We start from the raw sequence: 18035 nt of genomic DNA on the forward strand, positions 1-18035 counted from the left end.
GGCTTACTGAAGCGATGAAAAATCATGTTGAAAAAAAAACAAGAGTACTGTCATTTAAAAGTCCAAAAAGTGTGACAAACTCAGTCACTGCCACTGTTTTCACACTCGTATGCCACATTTTGAACTATTGAGTTTCCTCTACGACTCAAAGTAAGTCGACAGTAGACCCCTGCTTAGTGCTACGTTGCATCTAGGCTCAGTCGTCCATTTGTGTTTATTTGGCTAACATGTTTCCCGCAGTTTGTTTTCGCACAGTGTCACTCAAATTAAAATGTTGTATTTTTATTCCTCATACGTCAGTGAACAATTACCCCCCTTCAGAGGGAGCAATAACATCCTGTTTTGTATAATTAGGCCAGTGGAAGATGTTGTGTAACAAGGCTTACCGATTCGTGACAGGTGGTTGCTTGTTTATGCCTTTTTTTTTACTGTACATTTGCATACCTGTTGTCAGCTTCAGTCAGTGAGGTCAGGGGAATTTGGCATTGTTCATGCAAATGCCCTGTTTATAGGAGGAGAGTTATCGCAAATGTACAATGGACTGTTCAGACACGCAAGGGTCGCTCTGTCCACTACTCAAAATAGCGTACACTGCATGGAACTGGAACTCAAAATGCACTCAACATGTTTAATTTAATGTCCTATCAACACCCGGAGTATATTTTTCCCCCTCTCTGTCGTCTAAATGGAAAATATTCCATTTGTGGCTCACAAAGTCCAGTCTTTGATGCCTAACCAAACCATTGTGTACCAAAAAAGTTGGAGCGCCAAAAAAATATTGGCCAGGTCCCTGCTATCCTTATCCGCTTCCTTGAAACAATGCTCCTTCCCATCACTAACATTTGTCTTGGTAACTTTCCTCTCCTCCTTTTTGAGCCACTTCTTTCAATCATTTTGGCAAATGAGGTCAGATATATTGCATTGGGGGTGGGAATGATCAAAGGATTCACTGCGAACCGACGCAGCTCTGTGTCGCTTCAGGAAATCCTGTGGCGATGTCATGTTCCTGCGATGCAGGAAGAGGAGCGGGGGTAAATGGGATAGTTTGGGATTATTCCCGTAATGGATGTCAATGGGGCTCTAGTGAACCATTGGGGCTCTTTCCTCGCCATTGTGTTTTCAATTCCTTTCCTCGTTTCAATTGATTTCGCTCCTCATACATGGCTAGTGTAGATGGCCTCTAGTGTAGATGAAATTAAGTCAGTGCCTCAAAGGATAGTTCTCTGCAGTTAGATACCAGAATGGATAACATAGATCATGACCTGAGACTATATCGTCCCAAAATGAAGATGCTTTGAGTTGTATAGGCTTTCAGATATTTTGTTCAAGCTATTTTGTTCACTTTGCGCCAAGGTCTAAACAATAACCCCTCTTAATAACCTCTCACTCTCTCTCTCCAGCACCTGGTCCAGTGGGATGCGGGGGACCCGGAGTGCCTGCTTCAGCTGGTGAAGGAGCTTATCCAGCAGTACCACCAGTACCAGTGCCAGCGTCTGCGCGAGAGCTCCCGGCTGCTCTTCGAGTACGACAGCCTGCTCGAGGACCCCAACTACAGCCGCAGCATGGAGATCTACGCCGGGCACAAGAACAGCTGGGTACGCTACATGATACAGCCACGTCACAGGGCATGGTTACATCCACCCAGAGTTGTGCCTAGTATGTGGCTCAGCATTCAGCTTCTCTTGAAATATTTTTGCGCACTGATTATTTAAAAGTTTTGCACTGGTTTAATTTTGTGGACGGACTGATAGGAGGCTATAGTTTCTCTTGATTCTCTCCAACATTTGACGCCCACATCTAAACCCCATCCTATCTAAACCTATATAAATTGCAGCACCTAAACCCAGACATAATGTAGACATACACCGGCAGTTCAGCTGGCGACAAGGTTAATAAATTCACAGCAGCGAAGTGAATGTCGCTGTCACTGAACCGCCTTGTGAAAGGGTGGATTATGCTAGGTGAGGATGTGGCGCCCCAAGCATGTTTCAAAGCAAGGCCGTGTGTACATGTCTGTGTGTGAGTGTGTGGAGACACACTCCCTAACTAACCTACTACTTTTATGAAATAGAAGGTCTTCTATATGTGCCTTGATGGGAAAGGATGATGTTTAGGAACATTTCAATGTGTACATGTGAAAGTTCTGTCTTTGCAGATGAGGTTTGCCTCTGAATGATGTGGTTAGGGTTGGTGTGGTCTGTGGGGTAACAGACAGTGATATGTTTAAGATGGCTTTATTGTTCTACATCTCTTAATTCCTTTAGTCGTATATTAGTTCATCTGCGTTATTTATACATTTTTACATAATTTTTATTGGAAAAATTGTTAAAGACATTCTCCGGAACTTACAGTATTTTTTTTTTTTTAAACCTAGCTTTGGGCTGGATGTGTTGATGTGTAGTTCAACTAACTTTACAGAGAGAGAGAGAGAGAGTGTGTGTGAAAGAAGTTACGACTAAAATATCTTACTGATTTTAAAACAATAAAGTTCAATTCTGAACCAATGCACTTGAGTCGTCCTGTGCAGAATGACTGTTTTGCCTCAATTAGCCACAATATCCCTAGTTTTGAAAGCGACTGTTTTAATGGAAGCTGTGCTGCGCCATTTTCTCCTTTGTGGGCCAGCCCCATAGCAATTTGAGTTTGAAGCGAGCCAATGAGCTTTCAGCCCCTCACCATTTGAGTGACAGCTAGAAAGATGCACACACAGCAGAGCGAGAGAGAGTAATGACGCGGTGCACATATCTGCACGTATGTGACGTAGTATGCAATCTTCGGGGACCACTTTTGTCTCGTGAGTGCTACTTTCAGAACTACTGGCTAAAAAGTATCTCTTTCAATGGATTGATAATTTTTTCTAGACTGTAGGCTAAAAATACAATTAACCTTTTAGACCTAGCTAGTCAGCAAATTAACCACATTGAAAATCCGTAGGATCAATAGCTCCCTAAAATCAGGAAAGAAATATCTCATTCGTCCAAAAATCGTCCCATTAAGACAGATAGATGAGATCTATTCAAACAGGTTCTGAAATCTCATTTGCAATTCACTCATCTTTAGCCATCCCTAATCATTCCCATGCAGTGCGCCTGTGTTGTTTCAATATGACCTGTGTGTTACCCTGTGTGCCTGTCTGTTCTCCATCTGTACACGGTGTGATGTTCTTTTCCTTGCCTCTCGTGTTCCAGACGGGGGAGTTCTCCGCTCGCTTCCTGCTCAAGCTCCCTGTGGACTTCAGCAACATCCCTGTCTATCTCCTCAAGGTAACCAACCAATCAACATCTACATGTGCTCACACACACACGCGCAAAGGAATATGCGTGCGTGCGTGCAAAGGCAAAACATCACTGTATTCCTTTAAGCATGCAGCACAGCAGATATCTACAGGGCTAGAACGAACTGTGTGTAGGATTGTGTGTGTGTGCCTTCTCAATCTGTATGTATCTATTCAATCTTTGTGTGTTCAGTGTGTGCGCAGCCCCGTACACATACAGCCACTGGTCGCCAGGGCTGTGAGTTGACTAATCAGCAGCCCGTCACTTCCTATCAGCTTTTAGCTGAGTGGTGTCTGCAGGCTGCGCAGACCAAGCTCTCTCTCTCTCCCTCCCTCCCTCCATCGCTCTCTCTCTCTCTCTCTCTCTCTCCCCCTCTCCGTCTTTTCACTGCGTGTGGTTGTGCAGCTAGGCCTCGGGAGGCCCAAGCTCGCTGGCCTTTTCCAGCTCGCGACGTGTTTGTGAGAAGAAATGATGTTAAACATAAGGAAAACAGCAGCAGTCATCAGCATCACAGGCCTTTCGTCCCTCATGTCTCTCAGCACTGAAACGCGCCAGTCTCTCTGGACACAGTTAGTGGACTATCTTATCCCTTTAAAAAAAACAGCCAACTTTAGCGTTCCGGCAACTTTTTTCTGACTTTTCTTTATACCTGAAAGGTATCGCCGGCGACAAAACCTGTACTTTTATTCCTGCCAAACGACGTAGTTATAATTGCGGTAATGTATTTAAAAATCCCACCAACCCCTCAGTAAAAACGTCGCCTTTCATCTTACCGTCTTTGGCACGCATTAAATCACATTGTTGTCTGACATCACACTTGTCCTTGTCATTATGGAAAAAGTATAAACACAAAAACGGCAGTCTGCATGTCATTGCAGCAGCCGAATCCAAATGGCATTACCTGTTCATTTTTTTGCCCCTGAAAACACATCTGTTTAAAATGTTAGGATAGCTATGTCAATCTAGCAAGCCAGGCAAGTAAAAGCAACTTTTTAGACAACGTTTTGGTTTGATGCTAGAATGTTATTAAACTTTATCTAGCTGGCTAGCCAGCTCATAATTACCAGAACATATCAGACAACGTTTGAGTTTAACTGTCGCCAACCTTTTATTACCCATAAGGAAAATGAACACATTACAAGGTAATTGTTTACAATATGGCGAGCTGCTAACTGTGTTGTGAACGTGAAGAAATTAAAGCAGTGCATTTCTATCTGAAGAATTTAGAGCTTGCTGTCCTGTCAGGTTACCAGGTCAGTCGCAACAACAGGGTCAAAGTGTAATGTCTCTTGCTCAGGTGCGACTAAACAATGGCTATATAAATGGTGAATGCTGACAAGAATGTGGTAAAAATGTGGCTGTTTGAAAGGGGACCATATAAACATTGCCCAATCCTTTTTTCAGGCAACATACCGCAAATCCTTTGTGAATCAGCTATCTGTACAGAAGCAGGATATGGGCATACACTGAAGTCCATAGACATGGTCCTGTGTGGCTTCGTTGGTAGAGCATTGTACTTGCACGTCACCGTCGTGGGTTTTGTTCCCACTGGGGTCACCCATGCTAAAATGTATACATGCATTACATTGTTGTGTCATTGGTGTTAGTCTTTTAGGTATGGGCCTACTTTTTAAAAGCCGTTGTCTGTGTCCCCACCTGGTATTGTCCCCAAGCCAGATAGGCATGTCAACAACATGCGAGCCCTGTGGGAAGGAGTTTTGTAGGCACTAACATAACATTTTTGAAAGAAAGTTGATTTATTGACAAAGCTATCAACAAGGTCCCTATTTCTGCCATCATATCATATTCATAGGCAATCACACTTATAGGTTAGCGGTTTTCTGTTCAAACAATTGTTTTAAATCATATAATTTCAGAATATGGTGCTATTGCGCAATGAAGTTCCATCTATGGCAGTCATAGATACAGTAGGCTTTGTGTAATGAAAGCTGTGATTTTCTCAATCAGTCCATTTTTGTGAAGCTGTCTAATATCTGTTGTTGGGGCAGTGGTGTAGTGCTTTTTGTTTTTAGGTACAGCAGCACAATTATTTTATTTTTGGCATAATTTCCTAATGAAAGTTGGTACCCGCATGTAGCTTATTGTATGATATAATTTTAGAATATACATACAGTGCCTTAGGAAAGTATTCAGATCCCTTGAATTTTTCCACATGTTGTTAAGTTACTGCTGTATTCTAGAATTTATTAAATAAATACAAATTCTCAGCAATCTACACACAATAACCCATAATGACAAAGCGAAACGTTTTTTAAAACATTTTTACAAATGTTTTAAAATTCAAAAACAATTGCTATGAGACTCTAAATTGAGCTCTTGTGCATCCTGTTTCCATTGATCATCCTTGAAATGTTTCTACAACTTGATTGGAGTCCACCTGTGGTAAATTCAATTGATTGGACATGATTTGTAAAGGCACACACCTGTCTATATAAGTTTCCACAGTTGACAGTGCATGTCAGAGATATGTACGTAGAGCTCCAAGACAGGATTGTGTTGAGGCACAGATCTGGGGAAGGGTTCCAAAACATTTCTTTAGCATTGAAGGTCCCAAGATCACATTGTCCTCCATCATTCTTAAATGGAAGAAGTTTGGAACCACCAAGACTCTTCTTAGAGCTGGTCGCCCTGCCAAACTGAGCAATCGGGGGAGATGGGCCTTGGTCAGGGAGGTGATTAAGAACCTGAATTATCACTCTGACAGAGCTCTAGAGTTCCTCTGTGGAGATAGGAGAAACTTCCAGAAGGACAACCATCTCTGCAGCACTCCACCAATCAGGCATTTATGGTAAAGTGGTCAGATGGAAGCCACTACTCAGTAAAAGGCACATGACAGCCTGCTTGGAGTTTGCCAAAAGGCACCTAGACTCTCAGACCACGAGAAACAAGATTCTGTGGTCTGATGAAACTAATATTGAACTCTTTGGCCTGAATGCCAAGCGTCATATCTGGAGGAAACCTGGCACCATCCCAACGGTAAGGCATGGTGGTGGCAGCATCATGTTGTGAGGGTGTTTTTCAGCGGCAGGGACTGGGAGACTAGTCAGGATCGAGTCAAAGATGAACGATGCAAAGTACAGAGAGATCATTGATAAAAATCTGCTCCAGAGCACTCAGGACCTCAGACTGGAGCAAAGGTTAAGCACCCTAAACACACAGCCAAGACAACGCAGGAATGGCTTTGTGGCATGTCTCTGACTGTCCTTGAGTGGCCCAGCCAGAGCCCGAACTTGAACCCGATCGAACATCTCTGGAGAGACATGAAAATAGCTGTGCAGCGACTCTCCCCATCCAACCTGACAGAGCTTGAAAGGCTCTGCAGAGAAGAATGGGAGAAACTCCCCAAATACAGGTGTGCAAAGCTTGTAGCGTCATACCCAAGTAAATTCGAGGCTGTAATTGCTGCCAAAGGTGCTTCAAGAAAGTACTGAGTAAAAGGTCTGAATGCTTAAGTAAATGTGATATTTCTGTTTTTATATTTTAATCATTTTGCTAAAATTTTGAAAAACATGTTTTTGCTTTGTCATTATGGGGTATTGTGTGTCGATTGATGAGGGGAAAAAACAAGTTAATACATTTTAGAATAAGGCTGTAACCTAACAAAATTTGGAAAAAGTCAAGTGGTCTGAATACTTTACGAAGGCACTGTAGCCTATAATGCATCATCCAAATGTAACAATTGCCTATGTCTACACAATAGAAATAGTGACTCAAAAAAATAAAAAATAATTCTAAAACAGCAAGTTAGGCCTACCTAATTATATATAAGGCCATCACTGTCAATTGTGAATGATAATTCTTCACATTTTACGGGTGAAACTCAAATGCTGCATCTGCATGCCAACCATTTGATCCGATCAGTTTCATGGTAATGTGCATTTCGATCGTATTCTTCTTTAATGATGTAAGTAGCCTACTGTTTGATAATATAATTTTCGAGCAGAGGGAGCATATTATCCAAGCATATTAAAGCCTAGTGGTGCACACTGTTGAGTTCTGTCCCCATGAGATTTTTTTTTGTAGTTAAAAATATATATATTTAAATATCAGTGCGTTATACTGAGACCAAGGTCTCTTTTACTGATGAGCCCTGAATTACATAAATTACACACACAAAAATACAAAATGCAAGCAGAAAGAAAAACACTGTCATAAAAAACAAAGACATTTGTCAGACACCTGAGCGACCCACACACTAAGGAGAAATCTTTATCCGTTGTATAGGCCTACTGCAAGTAACCTATTAACAGCCAAGACAGAAAGATCAACACGGTCAGAGACCCACTAAAGCAGCACTGCCCCCTCTAGTCTGAGCTAACCTGACAGAGTTGGTCCAATGAAACCCAAGCCCCCGGATGGGTGAGCATAATATAAGGAATGAGAACCTTGATGACCTTGTACCTGGCCGGTGGGGATTCCGGTGGGGTACCCCCACCCAGGTAGTGCCAGTGCTGGCAATCAAATTATTGTGGCCCTGGTGGCACAAAATAATCAAAAAGTTTGACTGCACAGAGATACTTCGGAAAATGTTAACAACTCGGGACCTGTGTGTGTGTGTGTGTGTGTGTGTGTGTGTGTGTGTGTGTGTGTGTTTTTCAGGGTAGGGGGGTGTGTTTGAGCACCATCAGCTAGGACTTGACATTGGTTAATAAAATCTCAAAATTCTTGCTCAATTTTGCATGCCTTCTCAAACAGCTACAGCTGTATATGCATTCGCACATCAAGTCTTCTCTTGAGTTGGGCTTGGGGATGGAATAACTGTTGAACATCTGAGCTTGTTTGGGGGAAGGGTGGGTAGTGTGCGTGATTGCACGTGTGTGTGTGTCCCACATCTGTTGCTATAGGGTAATGATGATAGGGACAATACAGGATGAATCACAATAATTGTTTGCCAAAATAATAATTGCTTGCCGAAAAAATGTAAATTTTATCATTTCAATCCTGGTTCTAGGTAACAATCCTGGTTCTAGGTAACAGTCCTGGTTCTAGGTAACAATCCTGGTTATAGGTAAGCGTATTATTTGTTAATTGTGGAAATTAATTAAGATATGCAAGATTTTTTTATATTTTGTCATTTTATTTTGTATAACTGTATACAATTCAATGGAGGTGAGGGCGTTGGAAATGCTTTTGGCAGTTAATCTGCTTCTGTTCTGTGGGTGGCACTGTGTGTTCTTTTTAAAAGGATGGGTCCCAATCTCTCAAAAGCCCTAGGATACAGCTGGACAGGGGTGTTCTGCCAGTCACTGGAATGACAATCCAACTTGGGATGGCGGGTGGACTAGTGGAGAACAATTGGAGGTTTATCCAAATAGCAATTCAAATACCATAGTATATGGACACTCAATCATTATGGTACTTTTTAATGTTAAGGTTACAAATGTATATTATGATTAATACAATTGAAACTTGTATCTCTTTATGGTGAAATAAGTATAATTGTAATGGCTTAGCAGATAATAAGAAAAGATCATCAATATTTTCCTGGCTACTAGAGAAGGAATATAATATATTTTGTTTACAGGAAACTCGTTCAACTATTTTAGATGAAGTTGTGTGGCGAAAGGACTAGAGGGGTTGAAATATACTTCTCCCATGGGCAAAGAAACTCAAACTTAAATTACTCAATGGACCGTAAAGAAAATCACACTTCAAACTATCACCCTTAAGGAAATCACAAATATCATGGATATAATGGAACTAGTGGATATATGGAGGCTTAAATATCCTGACCTAGATAAACCGTCTTCTGAGGACATCAAAAAAAGTTTGGTATACCTCAACTGGTATGCCATCCAGCCCTGGAGTTTCCTGGACTTAAAGGCTTTAAATGCATCAAGAAGTTACTGCTCTGTAATTTGGCCTTAACATGATTATTTCTGTACAGCTGTTCATGTTACATTATTAATAGGAAAAAAGTCCTTACAATTATCTTCGGCGGATGCTCAATCAAGCTAGTCATCTTGACTACTTTCTTATGTCGTTCTCGCTGGCATCACAAGTGTTAAAAGTGTTGATCAAATCAAAGTTTATTTGTCACGTGCGCCGAATACAACAGGTACAGTGAAATGCTTACTTACAGGCTCTAACCAATTGTGCAAAAAAAGTATTTGGTGAACAATAGGTAAGTAAAGAAATAAAACAACAGTAAAAAGACAGGCTATATACAGTAGCGAGGCTACATACAGACACCGGTTAGTCAGGCTGATTGAGGTAGTATGTACATGTAGATATGGTTAAAGTGACTATGCATATATGATGAACAGAGAGTAGCAGTAGCGTAAAAGAGGGGTTGGTGGGTGGCGGGACACATTGTAGATAGCCCAGTAAGCCAATGTGCGGTTGCACTGGTTGGTCGTCCCAATTGAGGTAGTATGTACATGAATGTATAGTTAAAGTGACTATGCATATATGATAAACAGAGTGTAGCAGCAGCGTAAAAAGAGGCGTTGGGGGGAGGCACACAATGCAAATGGTCCGGGTAGGCATTTGATTTCCTGTTCAGGAGTCTTATGGCTTGGGGGTAAAAACTGTTGAGAAGCCTTTTTTGTCCTAGACTTGGCACGCCGGTCCCGCTTGACATGCGGTAGTAGAGAGAACATTCTATGACTGGGGTGGCTGGGGCCTTTGACAATTTTTAGGGCCTTCCTCTCTGACACCGCCTGGTGTAGAGGTCCTGGATAGGGGACAGAATGCGGTCGGACCATCAAATAATTGGCATATACATTACTCTTACAGAATTTGGGCGAGAGTATTGGAAATTTAATCACATCCAATTGGATGACATCTTGTTTTTCACCAGGACAGAATAATGTATAAGACTTTTTCCTAAATAATATAGGTGCAGCAGATCCCCTTATTATATGGGACACTTTTAAAATGTTCCTTTAGAACAAAAAACAAAAGCAAAAAGCAATTTAAGTCAAAATAACTCATATTAAGAAACCAAATAGAGGGTCTAACAGTACATATAGACGGCAATAAAAACAGTACCATAGAGGCACAGAATACGTTAGAGGAAAAACAAAAATAACTTATTCAAGAAAGATCAAATCTAATATAAAAAATAATGCGAAATGGATGAAATATGGGTAAAAAATTCACTTTTTTGTTTATCTTCAACATAGAAATACTACCAATAATAATTTACTGAAACTTGTTACAAATGACAGTCACACATGATTCACCAAATTATATTTTCAAAGAGGAAGCAAAGTATTTTAAGGATATGTTTTTGTTTGTCTCCTCCATCTCCACTAACCAAAGTTAATTGTAAGGACTTTTTTCTTCTTAATAATGTAAAATTAACAACTGTACAGAAATAATCATATGAAGGCCAAATTACAGAGGAGTAACTTCTTGATGCATTTAAAGCCTTTAAGACTGGGAAAACTCCAGGGCTGGATGGGATACCAGTTGAGGTATACCAAACCTTTTTTGATGTGCTCAGAGGACCGTTTATCTAGGTCAGGATATTTAAGCCTCCATATATCCACTAGTTCCATTATATCCATGATATTTGTAATTTCCTTAAGGGCTTAAAGGATTTTAGCACTCTTATGAATATGGTAGATTATCAGATACTCAACACGGTCTGATTTCATTATTACTGAAACAGGACCCAAGTGGTAAATATAAAGATCCATTACATTAAAAACATTGGAGGCCCTGAAAACTTCAGTGTTGATTTGCAAAAATTATAGCAAAGTGAATATTATAAAAAATATGTTGTTGGACATTATTCATCCCAATCAGACAGCTTTTTTAATATGTAATATACATTGGAGAAAATATAAGATAGTACTAGAAACAATAGAACACTATGAAAAATCTACTAAACCAGGTCTGGTATTCATTGCTGACTTTGAAAGGCTTTTGATTAATTATGACTGGAATTTATATATAAATGCCTGGAATTTTTCAATTTTGGAGAATCTCTTATACAATGGCTTAAAGTTAGGTATAGTAACCCTAGGTGTAAAAAAAATAATAATAATGTCTACTTCTCAAAAAGTATTAAACTGTCAAGAGGAGTAAAACAAGGTTGTCCACTATTGGTATATCTATTTATTATGGCCATTTGAAATGATAGCTATTAAAATCACATCCAACAACAATATCAAGGGCCTAAAAATCCAGGGCTTAAAAAAAAGGTGTCATTGTAGGCTGATGATCCATGTTTTCTTTTAAATCCCCAATTTGCTTCCCTCCACAGCCTCAAAGATTATCTACTTTGTGTAGATATGTATATTATGTATTGGATCACAAAAAAATACTACTTTTACATCACCGTGTAGATTACCAATAAAATGGTGTGACGGTGAAGTGGATGTACTCTGTATTCGTATCCCAAATAGAAAAATTATCTCACTACAATACATTTTAATAGACAGTTGGCAAAAAATAGATAAGATCTTGATACCTTTGAGATTAAAATACCTGTCTATTTATGGAAAAATCACCCTGGTTTAACTCTTTAGTCATATCCCAGTTTACCTATTTGCTTATGGCCTTGCCTAAACCTAGCAACTTGTTTTTTAAATAAATTAGCAAAAAATATTCAATTTTATTTGGAACGGCAAGCCCAACCAAATTAAACGTACCTATTTAAATAGTTACTATGAATTCAGAAAGCATAAATTATTAAATATTTAAGCATTAGACCTCTCACTAAAGGCTTCAGTCATACAAAAGTTATTGTTAAATCCAAACTGGTTATCTAGCAGATATGCAAGAATGTCTCACCCCATGTTCAAGAATGGCCTTTCTCCCTTTATTCGGATTACAACCTCTCACTTTCGGTTATTTGAAAATGAAATAATCTCCAAAATATTGCTATTTTTAAAACAATTTTAGTTTAATCCACCATAAAAGACGGAATAAATATTAAAAATATTATGGTTTAACTGAAATATACTAAAAAGAAGGTCATCTTTGTCAATTATATTATAAATAGGACTGGTGGAGTTATGTCACACATGCAGCGAACATAATACATGGAAATGTCTGCTCTACTCAAAATTGGGGGTTGAGTGGAGCTGAAGGATGGGACTAAAAACAATCAATAAGTAACTTTTGTAAAATATACTGTGTCCATAAAACATATAGTATGTATAAGCTGGAAGTACAGCCTAAGTGTTGTTGTCCATTAGTTTACTACGATTAGGGGAAAATAATAAGGGAAAATATATTTAAAAAAATATATATGTATATATATATTTTTTTTATATAAGACAATCAGTAAAAAGGTTCTGAATTGGCCTTAGAGGCACCAAAACAAAATCACATTTCAGAACACTTTGAAGATTGTTCCACAAAGAAGGTGCAAAAAACTGAAAGCTGATTTACCTAACTCAGTAGAGATCAAAGAAATATCCAGAGTTAGTCATCCCTGAGACCGGGTATGGTAACTCTTACTGTATGTCTAAAGTTTAGTAATGATTTTAGGTACAGTGGGACTTTTTGTAAAAGGGCTTTATAAATGAAAACATAGCAATGTATCAACCTACGTGACATCAAAGAGGGCCAACCAACTTTCTGGTTGAGAATGCAGTGATGAGTGCTAAAACTATGATATACTGCATCTAACAGCGTTAAAGAAGTAGCAGCTGCATTCATATAGCTTGGTTATTCCCAAACTGGGGTACGCATATGCCGTCGGGGTACGCCAAATAAAAATATTTCACATTTTCAAACTTTAGATTTTCCAACATTTGGGTGATGTTTTTATCCTGCCTGGGAAGCCTTGTTTCACTGCCAAAAATAAAATTAAACCATCTAGTGTTCAGCGAAATAACAAAACAATGTCAAATACAGGTAGCCTCGTCAAATAATTAACATCCAATCACATTAATAGTTAGTCTCTCGCGGGAAACTCTTGGGCAGACATTTAGAAATGAAACATGTTCATTTGAAAAATGAGTATTTTGAGCGTGAGTATTTTGAGCGAGAATTAAGACTTTCGAGTAGTAAGCATGTATAAAAGCAACATATACCATTAATAAGAAGGAGCTAGAAGCATCTTATATGGTGAGCTACCAAGTGGCTAGGACAGGCAAGCCCCATACTATTGTGGAGGATTAATTCTTCCTGCTGCCGTGGAAATGATTGAGAAAATGCTGGGGTAAAAGGTCAAAAAAACTATACAGAAAATTACTTCATCAAACAGTTTCACGATGCATCAGTGACATGGCATGGAATTCTATGCATTACAGCTGGATGAGTCAACAGATGTTTTGGCCCTGGCACAGCTCCTGGTATATGTCCGTTACGTTTATGGGGGGTCAATTAAGGAAGACATCCTCTTCTGGAAACCAGGACAACAGTAGAGGATATTTTTAAAGTACTGGACAGCTTTGTGACATCAAATGGACGTTGGTGGTCAAGATGTGTTGGTATCTGTACTGATGGCGCAAAAGCCATGACAGGGAGACATAGTGGAGTGGTAATGCGCGTGCAAGCAGTTGCTTCAGACGCCACTTGGGTACACTGCAGCATCCACCGAGAGGCTCTTGCTGCCAAGGGAATGCCTGACAGCTTGATAGACGTTTTGGACACTACAGTGAAAATGGTTAACTTTGTTAAGGCAAGGCCCCTGAACTCTTGTGTATTTTCTGCACTATGCAGTGATATGGATAGCGACCATGTAACGCTTTTACAATATACAGAAGTGTGCTGGTTTTTTAATTGAGAAACAAGCTTAACGTTTTCTTTACTGACCATTTTCACTTGCATGATGACACGTTTCTCACACGACTGACCTATCTGGGTGATGTTTTTTCTCACCTGAATGATCTGAATCTAGGATTACAGGGACTCTCCGCAACTATATTAAATGTGCGGGCCAAAATTGAGGCTATGATTTAAGAAGTTGGAGCGAGTGTTATTAGCAGTGAGTGATCAAGAGTATCGAAAGCCTTTGACAGGTCAATGAAGATGGGCAGCACAATGTTGTCTTTTATCCATACAATTAACCACATCATATTCTATAGGCTTGAGGTCAGGGCTTCGTGATGGCCACTCCAAAAACTAGGGATGCAGCAGAGATAGAGCTATGACCTGTTCTAAAACCCGACTGATGTACATTTAGAATACATTTCAAAGATATGAAAGATCTTAGCTGAGAATTAATCAAGGATTCTAATATTTTAGCTAGGCAAGAACGTTTAGAAATAGGGCGATTGACTTATTTAGGTCACAAGAGTCACCACTTTTGGGTCAAACTTTTCGGGTAGCCTCCCACAAGCTTCCCATAATATGTTGGGTGAATTTTGGCCCATACCTCCTGACAGAGCTGGTGTAACTGAGTCAGGTTTGTAGGCCTCCTTGCTCACACACACTTTTTCAGTTCTGCCCACAAATATTCTATAGGATTGAGGTCAGGGCTTTGTGATGGCCACTCCAATACCTTGACTTTGTTGTCCTTAAGCCATTTTGCCACAACTTTGGAAGTATGCTTGGGGTCATTGTCCATTTGGAAGACCCATTTGCGACCAAGCTTTAACTTCCTGACAGATGTCTTGAGATGTTGCTTCAATATATCCACGTAATTTCCGGCCTCATGATGCCATCTATTTTGTGAAGTTCACCAGTCCATCCTGCAGCAAAGCACCCCCACAACATGGTGCTGCCACCCCCGTGCTTCACGGTTGGGATGGTGTTCTTTGGCTTGCAAGCCTCCCCATTTTTCCTCCAAACATAACGATGGTCATTATGGCCAAACAGTCATCAGACCAGTGGACATTTCTCCGAAAAGTACGATCTTTGTCCCCATGTGCAGTTGCAAACCGTAGTCTGGCTTTTTTATGGTGGTTTTGGAGCAGTGGCTTCTTCCTTGCTGAGCGGCCTTTCAGGTTATGTCGATATAGGACTTGTTTTACTGTGGATATAGATACTTTTGTACCTGTTTCCTCCAGCATCTTCACAAGGTCCTTTGCTGTTGTTCTGGGATTGATTTGCACTTTTCGCACCATGTTTTCATTTTTTACTATTTTCTACATTGTAGAATAGTGAAGACATCAAAACTATTAAATAACACATATGGGATCATGTAGTAACCAAAGAATTGTTAAACAAATCAAAATATGTTTTACATTTTAGATTCTTCAAAGTAGCCACCCTTTGCCTTGATGACAGCTTTGCACACTATTGGCATTCTCAACCAGCTGCATGAGGAATCAGTTTCCAACAGACATATGCGGAGTACTGGCTTATTTTCCTTCACTCTGCGGTCCAACTCATCCCAAACCATCTCAATTGGGTTGAGGCCGGTGATTGTGGAGGCCAGGTCATCTGATGCAGCACGCCATCACACTCCTTCTTGGTCAAATAGCCCCTTACACAGCCTGGAGGTGTGTTTTGGGTCATTGTCATGTTGTAAAACAAATTATAGTCCCACTAAGCCCAAACCAGATGGGATGGCGTATCACTGCAGAATGTGGTGGTAGCCATGCTGGTTAAGTGTGCCTTGAATTCTAAATAAATCCCTCAGTGTCATCAGCAAAGCACCATCAGACCTCATCCTCCATGCTTCACGGTGGGAACTACACATGTAGAGATCATCCGTTCACCTACTCTGTGTCTCACAAAGACATGGCAGTTGGAACCAAATATCTGATAATACCAAAGGACAGATTTCCATCGGTCTAATGTCCATTGCTCATGTTTCTTGGCCCAAGCAAGTATCTTCTTATTGGTGACCTTTAGTAGTGATTTCTTTGCCGCAATTCCACCATTCAGGCCTGATTCATGCGGTCTTCTCTGATCAGTTGATGTTCAAATGTGTCTGTTACTTGAACTCTGTAAAGCGTTTATTTGGGCTGCAATCTGAGGCTGTTAACTAATGAACTTATCCTCTGCAGCAGAGGTAACTGTTATTGGAATTTCATAATTCCTATAATTTTACATTAATTAAATCACTCAGTCTATTTTATAAGAATTTGTAAGATTCCTATTTGCATAAAATAGACAGAGACCAGTCTTATCAAAATTAGATAATAGTATTTATTCTCGGAGCGCGCTGCCATGAAACCACGAACAACAGTTTATATACAAAATATGACGTCATAGGTATTAAAATGTCCTTCCCCCTATCGACCAGGACAGAACAGTTCAAAAGTTTATTCCCACCCCCTCGCTCGCTCACTCCAGACACACAGTTAAATCAAGATTAAACTTCTGAAGTCTTCATCTATCACTATTCAGCAGACAGCTCTAGATAATGGAAAACCTAGGAAAACACTCACTGCCTTATCTAAACATCCCAGAGCTAAGTTGAGTCGGTTCAACCATAGGTTAAAGATCCTTTCTGCTTACTTAAAACCCAGAATCCAGCTCGAATGGTATTTATTTGATTACCCCGTTTCATGCTCCACAATCCCTTCCTTGTGAATTAATATTGTTAATCAGATATAATAAAACAGAGTAGAGTTTTAATTAGTTATAGTTCTATTTAAAATGAAAATATTGTTTAGTCATTATTCATAAAATTCCTAACAGTAACTCTGGGTCTTCTTTTCCTGTTGGGGTCCTCATGAGAGCCAGTTTCATCATAGCACTTGATGGTTTTTGCAACTGCACTTGAAGAAACTTTTCGTATTGACTGACCTTCATGTCTTAAAGTGATGATGGACTGTCTTTTCTCTTTGCTTATTTGAGCTGTTCTTGCCATAATATGGACTTGGTCTCTACAGAATTGGGCTATCTTCTGTATACCACCCCTACCTTGTCACAACACAACTGATTGGGTCAAACGCATTAAGAAGGAAATAAATTCCACAAATTAACTAAATACCTGTTAATTGAAATGAATTCCAATTGACTCCCTCATGAAATATGTTGGGAGATTGCCAAAAGTCTGCAAAGCTTTTTTTGGTTACTACATGATTTGATGTGTTATTTCATAGTTTTGATGTCTTCACTATTATTCTACAACGTAGAAAATAGTTTTAAAAAATAAAGAAAAACCCTGGAATGACTAGGTGTGTCCAAACTTTTGACTGGCACTGTATGTTTCTCAGTTGTCTTAAAAATTGCCAGTCCACTACAGAGTCTTCTTTGCTTTGGCCCAGGCCTGATTTCTCATCTGAATGAGCCCAGATTACTTAAAAGAAAACCAAGGGTTAGATCTAACGTTCACTCTGAATTGTTTAAAAGAGGCGTGCTAATCAGGACGGCAGGTAGCCTAGTGGTTAGAGTGTTTGGGCCAGTAACCGAAAGGTTGCTAGATCGAATCACCGTGCTGTCGTCCTGCCCCTGTACATGGCAGGATACTCACTGTTCCTAGGCTGTCAGTGTAAATAAGAATTTGTTCCTAACTGAATTGCCTAGTTAAATAAAAAATAAATACAAAAAGTAAATAAAATCTGAAATAAATATGTAGGAGACATTTTCTAAAGACAGCTCAGGGTTAGGAATAGAGGTCAGAAATCGGTATTTTTGGGCGCTGATTTGCCTATTTAAAAAAAATATATTATTATTATTATTGGAACAGTGGGTTAACTGCCTTGTTCAGGGGCAGAACGACAGATTTTCACCTTGTCAGATCGGGGGATCCAATCTTGCAACCTTACAGTTAACTAGTCCAACGCAATAACGACCTGCCTCTCTCTCGTTGCACTCCACAAGGAGACTGCCTGTTACCTGAATGCAGTAAGCCAAGGTAAGTTGCTAGCTAGCATTAAACTTATCTTATAAAAAACAATCAATCATAATCACTAGTTAACTACACATGGTTGATAT

General features: G+C 39.8%; 1 protein-coding gene across 1 annotated transcript in view; it reads left to right on the forward strand.

Moving 5' to 3' along the window:
• Positions 1 to 18035, forward strand: part of babam2 (BRISC and BRCA1 A complex member 2) — a 197185-nt gene that overhangs the window by 55536 nt on the left and 123614 nt on the right. Inside the window, exons 5-6 of the mRNA XM_020500820.2 lie at positions 1401 to 1595; positions 3189 to 3263. Of these exons, the coding sequence (XP_020356409.1) occupies positions 1401 to 1595; positions 3189 to 3263 (270 nt within the window). The remainder of the gene's footprint in view (positions 1 to 1400; positions 1596 to 3188; positions 3264 to 18035) is intronic.

The sequence above is a fragment of the Oncorhynchus kisutch genome, linkage group LG14 (assembly GCF_002021735.2).
Source record: "Oncorhynchus kisutch isolate 150728-3 linkage group LG14, Okis_V2, whole genome shotgun sequence".
Lineage (NCBI taxonomy): Eukaryota > Metazoa > Chordata > Actinopteri > Salmoniformes > Salmonidae > Oncorhynchus > Oncorhynchus kisutch.